The sequence below is a fragment of the Uloborus diversus genome, chromosome 1, assembly GCF_026930045.1.
Source record: "Uloborus diversus isolate 005 chromosome 1, Udiv.v.3.1, whole genome shotgun sequence".
NCBI classification, from domain to species: domain Eukaryota; kingdom Metazoa; phylum Arthropoda; class Arachnida; order Araneae; family Uloboridae; genus Uloborus; species Uloborus diversus.
In genome coordinates this window covers 238,120,810-238,138,982 of record NC_072731.1, presented here as the reverse complement: position 1 = coordinate 238,138,982, position 18,173 = coordinate 238,120,810, and the positions used below count along the sequence as shown (strand labels likewise).

General features: G+C 32.2%; 1 protein-coding gene across 1 annotated transcript in view; it reads left to right on the top strand.

Moving 5' to 3' along the window:
- LOC129234208 (vascular endothelial growth factor receptor 1-like) overlaps positions 1-18,173 on the top strand; it is a 107,088-nt gene that overhangs the window by 82,378 nt on the left and 6,537 nt on the right. Inside the window, exons 15-21 of the mRNA XM_054868131.1 lie at positions 1,481-1,600; positions 3,843-4,059; positions 4,653-4,911; positions 12,942-13,064; positions 13,166-13,236; positions 14,428-14,568; positions 15,731-15,836. Of these exons, the coding sequence (XP_054724106.1) occupies positions 1,481-1,600; positions 3,843-4,059; positions 4,653-4,911; positions 12,942-13,064; positions 13,166-13,236; positions 14,428-14,568; positions 15,731-15,836 (1,037 nt within the window). The remainder of the gene's footprint in view (positions 1-1,480; positions 1,601-3,842; positions 4,060-4,652; positions 4,912-12,941; positions 13,065-13,165; positions 13,237-14,427; positions 14,569-15,730; positions 15,837-18,173) is intronic.

Here is an 18,173-nt window from a genome sequence, read left to right as displayed (position 1 = left end):
TATAACTAATGCTGAAATATTAACTGCAAAAATATTAGTGACAAATGAGATTCAAATACAATTATATCATTTAGCAATGATTTTAAATCAAAAACTAGCAAGGATTGAAATTTCGTAAAATTCGTTTAAGGAGTTTTTTTTAGTATAATGGCAATAAATGCAAATGAAGTTCAGTGTTTCACGAAGAAAATGGTCTAATCTAGCAAAATTTAGCTACAACCATTTTATTGGTGGTAGGTTTCACCAATGAAATGGTACTTTTTAGAAACATCAGTTAGTACAAGCCTTCTTAAATTGGTGAAACTAATCCCCAATAAGATGATTGTCACAAACTTTGCTAGATTTAACCTATTTCTTGGTGAAGCATTGAGTTTCTTTTTAAATTGTGCACAATTAAAATAGGAGGGCTTAAATACAGTAGGCCCTCGTTTTACGCGGGTTTATTTTACGCGGTTTCAATTACACGCGGTTTAAGATTTGACACCTTTATTTTATTTTACGCGGATGAGTTTCGGTTTTACGCGATGCGGCAATACAAACAGATAAAATTTTCCCCTCTTTCAAAATTCAAACTCCTAAAGATTGCAGATTACGCGTAATCAACTGCATTTTGGCGTGTTAATAATCGAGCTTGTGCCACTGGAGACATTTTATGTGATTGGTTCCAGAGCTCTTTCCAGAAGTAAATTTATTGAGCTCACTGGAAGAAGAGCTTTTAGGAGTGACAAAGGAGGACAAAACCAAAGAGGATACCGACGTTGGTGACACACAACCAAAAACGTTCACATTGAAAATTTTGAGCAATTCCTATACAATAGAAATGATATTTCTGATTTGTTAGTGAAGGAAGATTCTATCATGGAAATGACGCAAGTCATCATAGATGCCGGTACCTCTTTATAAACAGAACACGAAATTAATTTATGTTTTCTTTATACATGTTGTGCGTAGAAATCGATATAAGTACACATTAAACTTATTATACAATTAGTCATCACTAGAATGAAGTATTTTTTTATCTACGGAACCTAACCCCTATTTTAACAATACTATTAGGTCTCAATTTATGCGGCATTTTCTGTGGAACGTAACCAACGTTCAACCCCAAAACGAGGGTCTACTGTACAGATAAAATGTGGTTTAAAATTACCCTGAGAATTACTGTGTTGCATTTCCGGAGCAGCTATTTCCCAGGACTGCGGAGTTACAGTCGGAGTCGGACCGATTTTGAAGAAAAGGAATTGGAGTCAGGAGTCGAAGGTTAAAATTTACAAGAGTCGGAGTCGGATTCGATCAATCTCCCTCATAGCCCACAACTTGGCCAGTACTTGCGGAGTCGGAATCAGAATCGGATGCTCTAAAATTTCGGGAGTCGGCCATTTTCTGCCGACTCTGCAGCGCAGCTCTGATATTTCCCTATGATTATGACTTACTGAAACTATGCTTATGGTACATTTGTTCCTTTCTTTTTTTCATTTAGAGGGTGCCGGTAGTGAACAGCGGAAAGCTCTCGCGGCTGAGCTAAAGATATTGATTCACATTGGTCGACACTTGAATATTGTGAACTTGTTAGGAGCAGTGACAAAGAATATAGCCAAAGGTAAGAGAAGAGATCTGGAAACATTCCTCATTAAAATATATTTTAGATAATTTCGCCCATTCAAAAATGTTAAATAGCTGGTAATGTAGCAATTCCGCTTCATTAACTGGAGAAAATGCTTGCTTTATAACGTTGATTAAAAAGCTAGGCATTTATTTGTGGAAAATATTCTTAGGGTCAAAAAGTAGATTTAAAATGCGTTTATGTTTCGAATTTTGAGATGGTATAAGAGAAAAATGAGATTCGTTGATAAATGAATGAACTTCGGAGTCACTTAAAAAAAAAATATTTTTGAGGGCATCTGAAATTATAATAGTTATTATTAAATGGAAACATACATACAGGTGAAACTAATAAAAGTGCGTTAAAAATAAAAAATAAATGTAGTACCTTAGCGAGAGCGGAAGAACATTTTAAATACTTACACCCTTAAAAAACAGTAGTAAACACAACGTTGGTAAAGCACAAATAAACAACTGATTGAAGGCAAGTATTTCGAGGTTTCAAGGAACAAATTTTGCAAAAAAAATAAAGTGAGCTTTTGGATGGATTGTCGCAAGGATGTGAAATAAAATACAGTTTAAATAGTAAAAAATTGGAGATTAACAAAACAACCAAAACAAAATTAAACCTTGGGCCGAGATTTATAACATACTTCCCATCAAGAAAAATGCGTCAATCAATTGCTATTTTGTGCTTTTCCAACGTAGCGAACTGTATCATGGAAAAAGAAATGTAGGTACAATTGAAATATGAGTAGCTATTTAATAAGTTTAATTGAAAAAATTCTTTAATTAAAACTATTTATTATTTAATACCGAAAATACCTGTATTTTACCTCAGCAAATACCGTTATTTCGAAATTGCAAAATTCTCGAAATACCGGTATTCGGTATGGCGGTATTGCAATCCCCAAGTATCGCTTATTTAAACAAAAAACACCGTCAAGCCTGCGTTTTTGATTTCAATATCTATGAGTCTTCTTACATTCATGATAGGGGGTCATGCCTCCCTAGGCGTTGGGTCAAGTCTCCCTAGCTCTTGGGATGAGTGACCCATTTGCAGACTTGATGAGTATAATTTTTTTTTTACCATTTCTACTTAGAATTATGTTATTATTTTTAGCCATAATAATGCGCAAAATGGCAAACTATTTACGTATATTTTTTTTATTTTGTTCTAATTATTCTGCAAAAAAAAAAGGAAAATAAAAATAAATAAATAAATTAATAAAAATTAAATAAATAAATAAATAAAATAAAAATAAAAATAAAAAACAGAAAATTGGGTGAAATCTCCCTAGTTTCTCCTATATCTGCACACCCTCCTATATCTCTTACTGTCCCTATCATTGTTTTAAATGCGGTATCTTTTTGTTACGCTGTACCACATTATATCGCTCACTCAGACATATCGCGCTTTTTTGTTCTCTCCTTGTAATAAATTAAATATAGATGAAACCTTACTTTAAATTTAAGACCACTAAAGCAAAAATATTGCATTCCTAAGGAAACGTCGTTCCTTCCTTTTTCAATAAATAAACAAAACTGGTGTTTTTTTTATTGCTTTAAACTTACTGTCGTAAAAGCTGCATCTTTGGATTTTAATCTCATCAACAAATATTTAAAATACATTTTTTTCAGTTTAAAATAACAACTGTAAACTATTTTTTTCTGCAGTTTATATTAAGAAAGTTCTCCTGATATTTAATAATAAACGAAATTTTTTGTAGGTTCTCACATCATTTATTTGTACGTTAAAAGAATACTGTAAAAGCACTTATTTTCGTGAAAAGGAAATTATCGGCGATTTTGCAAATTTTATATGAACATGAAAAATCTGCAGCGAAAAAAAAATATCGGAAGCTCAAAATTTTGACGATTATGACGGGCTTGTGAAAATTGCGAATATTAAAGTCTCGCGAAAACAAGTGTTTTACACAGAACTTACTTTTCATTACCTCGGCTATATCGAGGTTTCGGATCTGTTGCGCTTTTCTGTCGTTTCCCGAAAAGCGCGATGTAACGAAGGGTACTGATGTATTATAAAGGTTACCATAAACCAATATAACTTATTTGCAAATTATTGAATATGATATTTTATTTCCCTAAATTGTTCTTTTAAAACATTATAAAATGTATTTTCGCATGATTTTAGTAATTTACTTATTTTTGCAAGAAAATAATTACGTGAAATAAATCATTTCTTGAAAAATATAGAATTTTTCACTTTTTTGTTTCAGGTGAATTATTTGTGATAGTTGAATACTGCTGCTTTGGAAACCTAAGGCATTATTTGTTGAAGCATAAAAGATCGTTCATCAATCAAGTAGATTGTAAATCTGGACAGCTTGATCCTCAAATTTCAACACTTCCTGGCTCTCCCTTTGCGAATATTAAGGACAATATGATCATCTACTCCAATATCTTAGGTTTAGGGCTGGATAATCCAAATTATAGGTAAAATTCAAGCTCCAAAATTAAACGCATAGTTCTGAGATTTTTAGTTAACTAATGTTATTGAGTTATTGTAGTTGAATATTATTGAGTTGAGGGTTTAACTAGGGAACCACACGAAGAGTGTTACAAGGAAAAAAGTTGCAATAGGTAGCAATCGAAAAAGCATATTGAAACATTTTTTTTGATCAAAAATAATTTGTCCTTGTGCCCCCGTTATCGATGTATAAGGTCTTAAAGTCTGCCAAAATTTTAAGAAAAGCGCCAAATTTAGACTTGGCGTGAAAATGAAGGGCCAAAAGATTTTTCGATCTGCTTGCGGCAGGACATCCATCTGCAAAGCGTGTGAAAGATATCTTCCATTACCCATCAAAACTCACTAGATTTGGCGACTTTTCTTAAAACTTCAGCACTTTAAGACTTCATTTTTGCTAACGGGAACACGGGGGCAAATAATTTCAGAAATTCAGAAACAAGTTTTACTACGCTCTTTCGATTCCTATTTATTTATATTTTTTTCAGTTTTATTACACCATTGTATGATTTCCTGGTAAGGATAACACAATTTCTTTTTTTTTTTTTTTTTTTTTTTGTAGGGAGCAATCACTCCACTACGCTGATATTGCTCATCCACAAATGACGAACGATTCGGGCACAGGGATATCGGTTTTCAACAGCCCGTCCGGTAGCGGCATCAGTGAAAGGTCTTCTAGAAACTCGTCTGTCATGCCCATAGGTTGTGGGAGCGAATGTTGCAACGAAGAGTCAGCGAAAAACCATTTCATAACGACGTGCGATCTTCTCTGCTTTGCTTTCCAAAGTGCTAGAGGCATGGAATACTTGGCATCCAGAAAAGTAAACATATAGTATTACGTCAATATTTTTCAATTTCTTCATGTAAAAAATGTAACTTGTCTACTGTCCGTTTTCTACGAGAAGGCACTTGACTCCTCCCTCGTCACGTGGTATCCGACGATTCTATTTCACTGTTTTCGGCAGAAGATATATTTGGATCTTAGCATTTTGTTATAAAAGAAGCAGTTTTTAAAATGTAAGAATAACTAAAGTGACAACAGACAAATGAAGCAAGTGATGTAAAGGGCACTAAGACTTTTTTGCACGTTAAAATGCACGCCAAGTTAAGGATGTCTGGTTTTGTCTCCTTTAGAAGCGCGTGGATTGCTTACCGATCACCCCCGCTTAAAATGGAACTCTGCTTTCGAGGAGGCGTGGCGAAGTGTTTTCTCGTGAAAAACGGACAATACCTTTCTTTTCTTTTTATTAGGTTACAAATCACGGCTGAGAGCGAATAAAACTTAGGTAGTGTTTACAAGGTGGGAGTTTCGGGAAAATGAGAAATTTTGAAGGGAAAAATTTAATACGTAATTTCAAGCACGATTGTTATTTCTTACCATAGGGGAAAAAAAAACACAGTCACACACACACATTCCAAGATATGAAAATGAATTTCGAACAAAAGACACAAAAGCGGTTTTTATGCTACTTGTCAGAATTTTCACGGAGTTATTAAATCTTCATAAACAAGTACTTGGATAATTTGTGTGAATCATGTTTAGTTAAGTTTGTATGATGTATATGTACAGTGGCGGATTTAATATTTTGCAAATATTGCGATTGGGAGGAGATTGCTCGATTCTGAGACAGACAAAGAGTGCCCCAAAATGCATTACGACGAGCCCCCATATCTATAAATCTGCCACTTATTACGCATACGTAGCAAATGTAGTGAACGAAGATATAGAAGTAAAAAAATTCCAATCATACTGTAAGGACATTTACATCTTTTTTCTGTTCTATCAAAGTTTAGAAAGTCAGAACAATTGTGAATATTTAATTGAAAGGAATTATGAAAATGTTTTGCATAAATGAAAATTGTTTCATACCTATTTTGAAAAAACACGATATCTCATCTTGTAAATATTGGATATATATATATATATATATATATATATATATATATATATATATATATATATATATATATATATATATATATATATATATATAGTTTTAAACAAAAAAACAAAAAAACCCGAAAAATGGGCACTTAAAAATTTCCGATTTTAACGCAAACTCTGAAAGGAAAAAACAGCCAGAAATTTCCAAGCATTGCATCTCTAGCTGCAGTTTCTACATTATACATACCACAATGCTAAAAGCATTTTATTATGTATCATTATCAACTTTTATCAAGTTAGCTCTGGATGAAGATTTCGTCTTCTCTAGCTTTTTCCAAACGCTATTATTATTCCTTTTTTCAATCGAAGTCTAAGATTTTTTTTTATTTCGTCACAACAGCTAGTTATTAGGTCATTAATTGACGCTTCTTCAGACCTTTGGTGCCATGACCCCGCCAACTCACTATGGTAAAGATTTACTTTAATGTTTCCTCAAGTTTTATCGTCGACCGAAAGCACAATTTTAAAAGTATAGTCACTTCCACCGCATAACAATCTTTACTAACTTGAGCTAAATTCTTGCGATCCCTTCTCGTAAAAAAAATTAAAAAAAAAAAAAAAACATTATCCGTTTACTGCTTGAGAAAGTCTGAAATTATATATTGAAGCAAGAACAGGGTGTTTTCACTGCATCGATACTGCTCTGGCAAAGAAACAACTTTTACATACAGTGGCTCCCAAAAGTGTTCGTACACTTTGAAATTTTTTAGTAAAACCAAAATAACGCGAAAATGAATTCGAATATGGAGTCCAATATTTTTTCACATCATTCCTATGTCATTCTAAATAAAACCCTGTAGTTTTTTTCAAAATATTGACGGATCTTCGTTTTAAAATGGGTCAAAAAAAAAAAAAAAAAAAAAAAAAACGAAGAGACAGCGAAATAATACATCTCAAAAGTGTCATCACACACTCAAATATTTTCGAATAAATTCATGATTAAAATTATCATATGTCGTTTTTTTATTATTTTTGCATTGTGTTGACCCTTAAAGGTCATTTTGCTTACATCTTTTGTTTATTTATTCATTAATATTGTGCTTATCACTTTAAAACGACTGGTATTCGTAAAAAACCATAAACACCATTCGAAATTTGAATTTTTTCCTCACAGTAGAGGTAAAATGGTTTGAAACGTTTCTAAATTAGTTAATTTATTCCATTATATGGTAAAGTGCTTGATAAAATGGTTTAAAGAAAAGAATCACACCGAAAACAAGGTAAGAAAAGGTCAACCGGCAAAGTTGACAAAGCGTCATCGGAGATTTACAGTTAAAAATTTTATGAAAAATACACATTTGAGTGCTGTAAAAGTTCCTGCAGAGTTAAATGAAAAATTTTTCATTTGATTTTCGCCTAAAATTGTTCGTCAAGTTCTCTGCTTAGCTGGATTAAATGGGACCTGTTCCCGCAGAAATTTTCTTGGCCGTGCGAAAAACAGAAAGCTTATTCTTTTCGTCGCAAAATCAATGATAAATAAGCTCTAAACGTTTTGGAATTACGTCTTACTTAAAGTAAAATTAATTCAGAATTTTCGGTTTCATTGTTGTATAATTGTAAATAAAAGAAAAAATGAGGAACTTAATCTTAAGAACTTAGATGGACCAGCTAATCAGGACGGTGAAGGTGTTCTTGTGTGAGGGTGCATATCAGCATCAAGACTTGGTAGTTAGGAATTTTTTGATGAAATAATGCATCATGCTGGTCATTCAAATATTTTAAAAACCAATTTTAAACTCTCAGCCAAAAATTAGGTTATCGGAAACAACTTAGTTTTTTTTTTTTTTAAATCAAGTTAACGATAAGAAGCACACGGTTTTCAACGTTTGCGTCTAGTGCCTCAAAAATTGTCCTAAAGTTTAGAAAATACCCCTTCAATCTCCAGATTTGAACTTAATGTAACATATCTAGAGATATTTGGAGCCTAGATTACAAAAATACGGCTTTGAAACGAAAATAGAGCTAGAAACAGTAAGATTCGAAGTGGTGGTTGAACACTTACTCAGAAATTACGCAAAAAAAAAGAATGAAAAAAAGAATGAAATCTGTTCTCAGACGTTCAAAAGGTGCTGTTGATACTGCATGATATTCTACTAAATAATAATTTAATAAAAAGTTAGATTATTCAATAATATAATAGACATTTGTTAAAGTGTACGAAGACTTTTGTGAGATAAAATTTTCGGCGCTGTTTGATTTTTGATTTTAAAAAAATTAAGTTTTAATACTTTTAAAAATATTTTCATGTAATTTTGGTAAAAATTGATCATAGATCTTATAATTAAATACCTATTCCGAAACATTAATTCTAACCAATGGATAGGGTCCTATTTCATTGAAAGTAGTAGGTGTACGAACACTCTTGGGAGCCACTGTATTTTATTTTATTTTTTACTAAGACGAAGAAAAAGAAGTTGAATTCCTTCGAGCCCTGCCTGTGATTCCTACAAAAGTATCCATGTTTTGTTTGACAAAGGCAAAAGTTATGTATTGAAACAAGGAAAGGCAGCTTTCCCTGCAATACAGCTCTTACTGTATCGTCCTGATAACCGGGTTGTCTGGTATATTGCAAGTAGTAGTTCTGCCTTAGCCCTGGCTTAGGGGTCGTAATTTACTGCTAAACTTTTACTGAATTCATTTTTTTTACTTAAATAAATAACACGAACTTGAATTCCTTGTGATTCCTATAAAACTCTCTCGTAGTGACTAAGTCAAATAGTATATTGGAGCTAGGACCGGTTGTTTTCCCTGCATTGATACAGCTCTGGTAATGAAACAACTTTTACAGAATTCATCTCAACTTATAAACGGAAAAAAAAAAAAGTTGAATTCCTTTGACCCTTTTTTGCTATTCATATCTTCCTGTGCACTGTTTGACAAAGTCAAAATTTATATTGAAGCGAGGATGGGCTGTTTTACCTGCATTGATTAGGGGTACGACATCGATGTCTTTGTTAAAACATCGATGTTTTTAACATGGATGTTTTTCTTCCGATCTTTTTGAACCATCGATGTTTTGGTTTCGATGTTTTTTCGATGTTGATGTTTTTGCATTTTAATTGAAAATTATCATAAAATTTGCTCCAATTTTCTCGCTAGGTAATTAAGTTTACTTATGGAGTTGCCAAAAAAAAAAAAAAAAAAAAATCATTTTTTGCACCCATTTTATTAGATCAATATTTCTGTGTAGAGGATGATTTTTGGGAAGATCACTACAAGATAATAAAAGATTAACTAGAGAGTGAGGAAAAGGTCAAAGCTATTGGAAGAACCTAACACTGGTAGTCTGGTGCCAGAACTTGCAGTCTATTTCAAGGCCCCAGTTCTTAAACTAAAGGGATATCCTATGCGTTACTAGGGTGAAAATTATAACTGGTATGAGAGAGTTGGTAAAAGTTGCTTTAAAGTATTTGATAGTGATGGCAATTTCTGTTCCATCGGAAAAAGATGTTTCTCTGACTGGTGGGATAGTCTGCGAAAAGAGAAATGCGCTTCTGGGGGACAAAGTAAACAAACTTTTTCTCCAACTGTCAACGCCAATATTCGGGGTTACTTATCGACTTCCCCCAACAAGTTGTCCCTCCATTACTTACAATTTGTGTTTAACTATTAACGGACAGTACAACACATATTTCTTGCTCTTAAAAATAATTGTTAGAATTAATTTTGTATTTTAAAAATAATTAGCACAACTTCTTTTCATCATTCAACTGATGGTAAGTGCTATGATACATTTTTCTTAGATTCTTTTTTGATGTAAATTTACGTTTAGTTTCATTCAGTTTGAAAATATTTCCTTATTACTATAACTAGTTGCATTACTCGGTGCTTGTCTTATTATCAATTTTTGCCGTACTATAATACCAAGATGTTGCGAAATTATTCTTAGTAAATTATATTCATGATTTGAGGTTCAGTATTTTCAATATATTCGTCGGATACGTATTCTTTTGTATTGCTTAAATTACTGTAGTATATTCAAAAATGTATGTCATACATTGATAAAAAGATCGATATTTTAAAACATCGATGTTTTTTGCTCGATGTATCAATACTATCGATGTTTTAATTTCTAACATCGATGTTTTGAAACATCGATGTTTTGCCATCGATGTCGCACCTCTAGCATTGATGCAGTTCTGGTAAAGAAACAACTTTTACAGAAGCGAGGAAAAACTTTTTTCTGAATTCATACAGCTCTGGCAAAAAAAATTTTTTTTTTTTACAGAATTTTTTTTTTTTAAAACTTAACTAAAGAAAAGGAAGCAGACTTCCTTCTATCACTTCTTGTTATTCCTATAAAACTCTCTTCGTGCATTGTTTGACTAAGTCAAAATTGATATTGAAGCGAGGATAGGTTTTTTTCCCCACATTTATACAGCTCTGGCAAAGAAACAACTTTTACAGAATTCGTTCTTTTCTTTTTTACTTAAATAAAGAAAAGGAAACTGAATGTGGTCGTTTCCAAAATATTAAAATTATTTTTTTTCTGATAGAGCATGCTTAAAAACATAGGATCTGACCATTTTTTAAATTATTTGTTTAAATTCAATATTTTAAAAAATTACTATATTGGAGCGCTTTCATTGTTTAATCTTCTGCCGATGACATCACAAATGATGAAATTCCATTCAGTGTTGCCATTCACAGAGCAAAATATTTAATTCGCATCTTTACTCACGTGTATTGACAACGATATGGCTGATAGCAAGCGTAGAGCGCTTGCTTCTATTATTAATAATTTGCTTCTTGATTATCATAACGTGGAAACGCAGTAAAAAATGCACCAAAAAGCATCATTTGTGACGTCATCAAGACCACGCCTTGTTTGAAAAATCGAACATTTAAAAAAATTAATTTAAAAATATCTGTGGGGAAACGAACGTATTTTCTGGGTCCATGTTATTTTATTTTATGCTTATCTATCAATTTTAGTGACAAAAAGTACTACTTTTGACTGAAAGAAACAACCCCATTCCTTTGATCCCCCGCTCTTGTTATTCCTATAAAACTCTCCATGTGCATTGTTCGACAAATCAAAATTTATATTGTAAATAAGATAGGTTGTTTTCTTTGCATTTAAACAGCTCTGACAAGGAAACAACTTTTACAGAATTTCTTTTTTCTCTTATAGTTGGTAAAAAAGAAAAATGAATTACTCCGATTCCTTCTTGTTCTTTCTTTCTTTTTTTTAAATATATATAAAACTCTGCGCATTGCTTGAGAAAGTCAAAAATTGTGTACTGCAGCATGAAAAGGCTGTTTTGCCTGCTTTGATACAGCTCTGGCAAAAAAATAACTTTTACGGTTTTTTTTAGAAAAATTTAATTTACAAAATTAATTTAATTTAAATTTCGACTTAAATTTCCATTTATATTGCCCCAAAATGAATTTTAAGTTGGACGTTCCTACGTTCACATGCACGTACAAATGTACTCTGTAATGCTAAGATCTAAATGCGTAGCTCCTTTTTTGGTTGCAATTCGACGCTCCAAAAAGACTCTCTACTTAGTTGTTGAGGCAATTCAATGTTAATTCAATGCAAACTCTCATAAACTGGCGACTAACCAGAGGGGACTGACAGGGGGTACACCGACAAACATTTTACTGTGATACATCGTTAAATTGGTCACCTATTTGGCGCTGAAGTTGAAATACATCAGTTAGTCGATATTGGTGACCATTAGTGAGAATTCCATTCAATTTAGCTTTTGTTGCCGAAGTTTCAAGTTTTAGAGCAGACACTAACAAAAGCATGACATTTTTTTAAACTTGAAAGGGCCATTCTTTTCATTTACCATGCTTTATAGGTGTCAGAAACTATAATTATTTGAAAAAAAAAAACATAAGGAAGTATTATTTTCAACGTGCTTACACGCACCTGTTTCGTTTATGTTTAAAAAAAATATATCGAAAAGCTATTGACAAAATTTTAATCTCTCGATCTCCAGTATCTTCCTGGAGACAGCTTACCATTTTCCAGAACTTCCCAGATTGATTAACTCCAAGGCATAAAAGTGAGTTGCTTGAGCTCTAGAAATCAAATTCGTTTGAGACATGATTACTAGTGCAGTCGACTTTTTTTTGGGAAGAGAAGACAAGGGGTAATGAGTTGGTCATAAAACGACAAGAATTTTGTGATGGGAGAGCGTGTTACGCAGTACTGACACGTATATACATTATCGCACTAGGATTGGCAATATAGCTTGAAATCAAGAGTTAAAGGGGGGCGGGGGGCTTAATCCCTTCCATCGTTAAACTCATGACACATACTGTTGCAGCTAACCTGCGTTTAGCTTTAACAGTATGTAACTTCGTTCTGAGACATTTCTAGGCGTCATTGTACGTCCTAAAAGTACTGCAACTAGTGTAAATATCCTAAGAAATTTAGCTGAAACAGTATTGGTTTAAATACCTTTAAGAGTTATTATGAACTTTTTTCATGTTTTTAAAGTGCATAATTTTATCAAATTTTGGGCTCTGCTCTAGTTGATGAGACGATTTAACAATTTAAACACACAGCTTAAAAAAAAATGTTCCAAAGAATAAAAATCAAAGATGGATACAAGGGAGGGGAGATCTTGAGGGACTCTCCATTGGTAAATTTTCGATTTTGAAGAACGAAAAACTCAATTTCAGACGATCTTTGAAAATGTTAAGCTCAGGGGAAGAAAAGTTTGGGGATCTCCCCAGAAATTTTTTCAAATTGATGTCCGAAACTTTTGTGATGAACATTTGCCAACCAGGATACGTAGTAGAAGACATGCAAAGGAATTCAATCGCACCACCCTTGATAAAGTTTTGGATCCGCCCTTGATAAAAATAAATACGGTATTGAGCATTAAAGTGAACAGTTTATAACAAGTTTGTATTAAAATATTTTAAATATATACTCATTCGTTTCAGCTAATTCATAGAGACCTTGCAGCAAGGAATGTTCTGCTAGCAAAAGACAATGTGGTAAAGATTTGTGACTTTGGATTGGCAAAGGATTGCTATAAATACTCTAACTATGTTAAGAAAACGAGTGTGAGTAAATTAAATAGAAAAGTAAAATTACCAATCGAATGTTAAAAATTAGTTTTAGTAAGTTAAGACAAACTATTCACGCCATTTTAAACATATTTTAGGGCCTATTACCAGTAAAATGGATGGCGATCGAATCAATCCAGGACAGAGTTTTTACCACCAAAAGCGATGTGTAAGTAATCTTTATTTACATGATTTTTTTACATTTAAGATCATAATTAATTTTAAAAATTATTTTTAACAAAAAATTTAAAAAAAAAAAAAAAAAAGATGATTGAAGATGCAATAAAAAAAAAAGGTTGTCGAAGCGATTTAATGTTTCGCGTCGAGGTGAGGTTTTTATTTGTGTTCTTTCAATCATTTTGAATTTCAGAGAAAATATATGATCTCCAAAGGATATATTTGAACTTAAGATTAATGTCAAACCAGAGGGTGTTTTTGAAATTCAGAATACGTTTTCAATAGCCAGATAATGACCGAATTCCGATTTTCTGCAACCAAAGAAACGAAATTTCTTCTTAAAAAGTGCCATTTAATCTAATTAAAAACTGAGCACATGTATCTACGTATGTATGTCCAAGTTACTTACGAACGACAATGAACTGACCATCGAACCAGGTATCGATTGAATCCTAATTTTCCCGTCTTTACGCTATTTAACATAATCCTCCGATAATAATTACGGAGGTATCAATCAAAAACTATTAATTATGACACTTAGGTTTCGACAAAAATTCCCTTTTTTTCGACGGCTTTCCTCCATTTAAATTATTATTCAGTGCTTCATCTCAACTTTCCATAACAATGCTTTTATTAAAATTTGTAGCGTGAAGAAAATCATCGATAAAAAGATCTGTTGCCATTTTTTCCCTCGAATATGAACAAATAAAAATCTGACTTTTGTTTCGTGTCTTTTCCTATAATCGGAAAATTCAAAATGTTTTATTTTTGGTTATTTTTCCGCAATCTACCGCAAAATTTTGCTGTTTCTTTTTTTTTTGGGTCAAGCCTGATTGCTGAACACGCATCACTTGACACTTTTATTTTCGAGGTAGACCGTGCGAAGTCGGGCGACGCAACTAATGCTGAATTAAACCTCCAGCGGGCAGGTAGCAAGCAAATTGTAATAGATAATTATTTTCAGACATATAGTTGCAAAAAAATATTTTTCTACAAAGATTCCCTTTCAACCTCCCCTTTCTTTTTCGTAAAATCTATGCCCTTTGATAGCTCGCTTTAACAGCTCTATTCGCTGTGTGGCATAACAGAATGACAGCTAATATTAACGTATTGTACATATTTTTATTTTTAAGTAAACATCCGAATTTGATATATAGTTTCTTACATACTTATTCCTCCCAAGGTGGTCATTTGGAATATTACTTTGGGAACTATTTACATTGGGGAGTAATCCATATCCAGGAATGGAAGTTAATGAAGATTTTTTCAAAAAATTAAAGAATGGGTATAGGATGGAAAAACCAGATCTGGCTCCAGATAAAATGTAAGTATGGCATTTAATATGTATGATTAAACATAACCTCTTACCCAATACTGTCATGTCTTTTTTTATTAGACAAAACATGCTTTTTCTTGCAGTCTCTTCTCTTATTTTGATAAAGAGGTTCAATTTTAGAAACATATATTCCAACGCTAAGGAATTTGTGAACATTAATTAAATAAGGTTTTATCGAAAAAAAATTAACATTTAAAAATTTTCGAAAAAAGCGTCCTTTTTCAAAAGTTTCTCAAAATTCTGTAAATATTTCAATCCTTTCAAATATACTTCAAAAGAACGAAACTTGCTTATTCTATGGGAGAGAGCATGGACGTTTGTTCGCAAATAATTAGAATATAGGTTCGCAACACACCTCTTGGTTCCTCATGAAGGTTAGCTTAGAAAGTTTGATGACATCACTCCCGAGGGTCCCCTATATTCGTTACGTGGTGACTTACCAGATGGGAATCCCTCGGGAGAGGTTTGACTACAAAGGGTCCCCCCCAAAAAAATGCTTGGTCTAGTACCCCCATACATCTCAATCTGGTCCCTGATGGTTTATCCAGGATACTTCTGGCAGAAACATCTTAAACAAACCACAGTCTACAAACCCAGAAAGTTATTTTTGTTGAATTTTGCAGTTACATTAAAGTAGGCCTATTAAAGTAGGAATACATGTCACATTGGACATAGTAGGAATACATATAATGGAGTTGTGGAAAGAAGTTCTTGGGTTTAGTTCCATGGTTGTGGCCGAAAAAGACATCTTGACATCATTAGGTTTTTCTCTGGATTTGAATACTGCAAAGGATTCTACAAAAATTACGGATTCCTTTACATTTTCCATTTTAATCATCAGTTCAGCTGTTTAATTTAACATTTTTACCAACCAGACCAGGAGGATTAATTCCCTTCTCCCCCTTTCATTTTACAGAGAGATTACTTCTTTTCTTTACACTAATTATCCAAATGTTTCTAATATGCACAAATATTTTTGTTCTTTCACTTAATTCTGCTACTCATTTTAAAAAATACATTCTTTGTGTCTTATGTGTATGCATTTTAAATTAATGTAGGTAAAATTCTTCTGATTTGAGATGAATTGCATAAATATGTCAGGTTTTGATGAAAGCAATTAATTCCAGATCGTGTTTTTTTTTTTTTTTAGATATAATTTAATGAAGAATTGTTGGGTGGATGATCCAAATCTGCGACCAGATTTTAGTTATCTAGCTGAAAACATAGGAAGCTTATTAGAAACAGGTGTAAAGAAGGTAACTGTGGTTTTCTTTTCGCATTACGAATTCCTTTTAATAAAGTAATGTTTCAAAAACTAAAAAGATTTTCTTTATATAAATTGTTAAGTTTTCACTATTAGATATTTATTTGCATCAAAAGCAAGGTAAAGAAAAATAACAAACATATCTACAATTATTTAAAATTCAAATTTTTGTAAGCATTTGTGCGAAAACTTCCTATAGTCCATTTTGGGAAAAAAGGAAAAAAAATAAATAAATAAAAAGGAAAAAAAAAATTACTGAAAAATTCTAATTAAGTTTAACACTCCCTCTATATGTTCAAATATTAGTGTGAACTGTGCTTCATAAATAATAAAATCTGGTTTCTGATGAGTGCAATCAGTTGTTTAAATGTGTGTAATTGATTTTACTGGAATATATAGTATATTGAATCAATTGTAAAATTTGTCATGCATTGGTTTTCATATTAAAATGAGAGAATTTTTAAACTACAAATGGCCTTTTGTTATCAGATTAGTAATCAGAGTTAAAATTTCTCCCTGAACATCACTTTTTGTGCAATTTGGTTAAGCAGTTGCTTTACAAGGAAAATCTACTTCGCTATGTTAAAATGTTTATTGATAATTATACTTATAACATCTAAACTACTTTAAATATGGCATTGTTTCTTTTTTAGATAAAACTATGAACTAACCCACCAGTAAAAATTTACTTTAAATGGTTGAAAATCTTTTCTACTATGACCTGTATACGTTTGTGTCTGAGCCTGTAACCCTATCTCCTCCGGACTGTAAATGTCTGAAAGGTCAATATTGGTATCATTGGATACAGAACACCCAGATGAAGCTGTTCCCCCCTTTCTCTCCATTCTAACCCTTAAGGGGCTGGTTATCCAGCCGCCTGAGAATATCCGTAGGACATCCTCCCCCCTTGGATGTCCTGAGGATATCCAGAGGTAAAGACATTAAAATCATCAATTGTCACCCGCCACTGGCAGCAATGAGCCACCGAAGGATGTGAAGGAGAGTTGGCGAATGAAGAGAGCAGGGGGGCATAGTATTAATTATTTTTATTACGATTTAAAAAACTATTACAGCGGAACTCCGATTTTACATATATATTCCCTCTGACTATAATAACACAAATGGCCAGTAAACGTCAAAACAGGGATGTAAGTAAAAATCCAAAAATTGACAACTTCCCAATTAACTAGTGGAAGAAATCTGTAAAATTTCATTTATAACACATCCTAATCCTACATCAGCATTTCTTATCAATATACTCCATGGTTTGCATTTGCAAATAAAAACTGTTTTAGAGTTTTTATGCTTTGACAATAGGGACAATAAGACAGAACAGAATAGAAAGAAAACTAGAATAGCTTCAAATAAATAGCTAAGAAACATTTCGAAAAAAAAAAAAAGACCCAGAATCAAATTTTATGTGAGTCTTGAAATTTGATTTTGATCTGTTTTAAGATAAATGTATGAAGTTTATTTTCTGAAAAAAGGGTAACAAAATCTGCAAAATTTAAACATCCACATTAGTAATTATCATGAATCAACAGAAAATGACGTTGGAAGCGGAATATCATATGAAACGAACAATGTATAATGGGGGTATTTTCAAAAAAGAAAATTATTTGAAAACCGAAAAACTGACATTACTGTAGAATGTCAAATATCCAAACTATTTGGCACCATAGGTAGTTTTGATTTTCAAATTGTTTGGATTTTCGAAAATAACCAAGCAAATACAGCTTAGGAAAATAGTATGCCATTCAATTAAATGAAGTGGCAAAACAATATGTACAGGAGCAGAAAGAGAAATAATTTTTGGAGGGGGCCCAATAAATTGAAAAGCTCACCCCCCTCCCCAATTTCAATTTTGCAAGGCAAAATTTTCATGACTTTATTTTCAAATACGTTTTTTTTTTTTCAAGATTCCTTAAGACCGATTAATATACATTTAAATACATGAATGGGTCATTCTTCAAAAAAAGTAACTTTTCTGTCACATGCCTTTTACAGTAAAAACTTTAAGGAACAATTTATTTAACAATGCTTTTTAATTTCGTCAAAAATATATCTATTTAAACCTGTCAACAATTTTTAATAATTTAATAATTTTTATTTTAGTATATTTTTGGTTCACAACATGCAAATTTTCACCTCCGTGGCATGTCACACACCTTGTGTGACTGTTTATGTTGCTTAATAACTTGTTTAGCTAAAAGTATATACTTATTTATTATTCCTTTCACAAAGTGTCTCAAATACTTAATGTTTCAGTATATTTTACTTTTTAATATTTTGTTTAGTTGGTTTTAGTAGCATAAGGAATCATGTCACA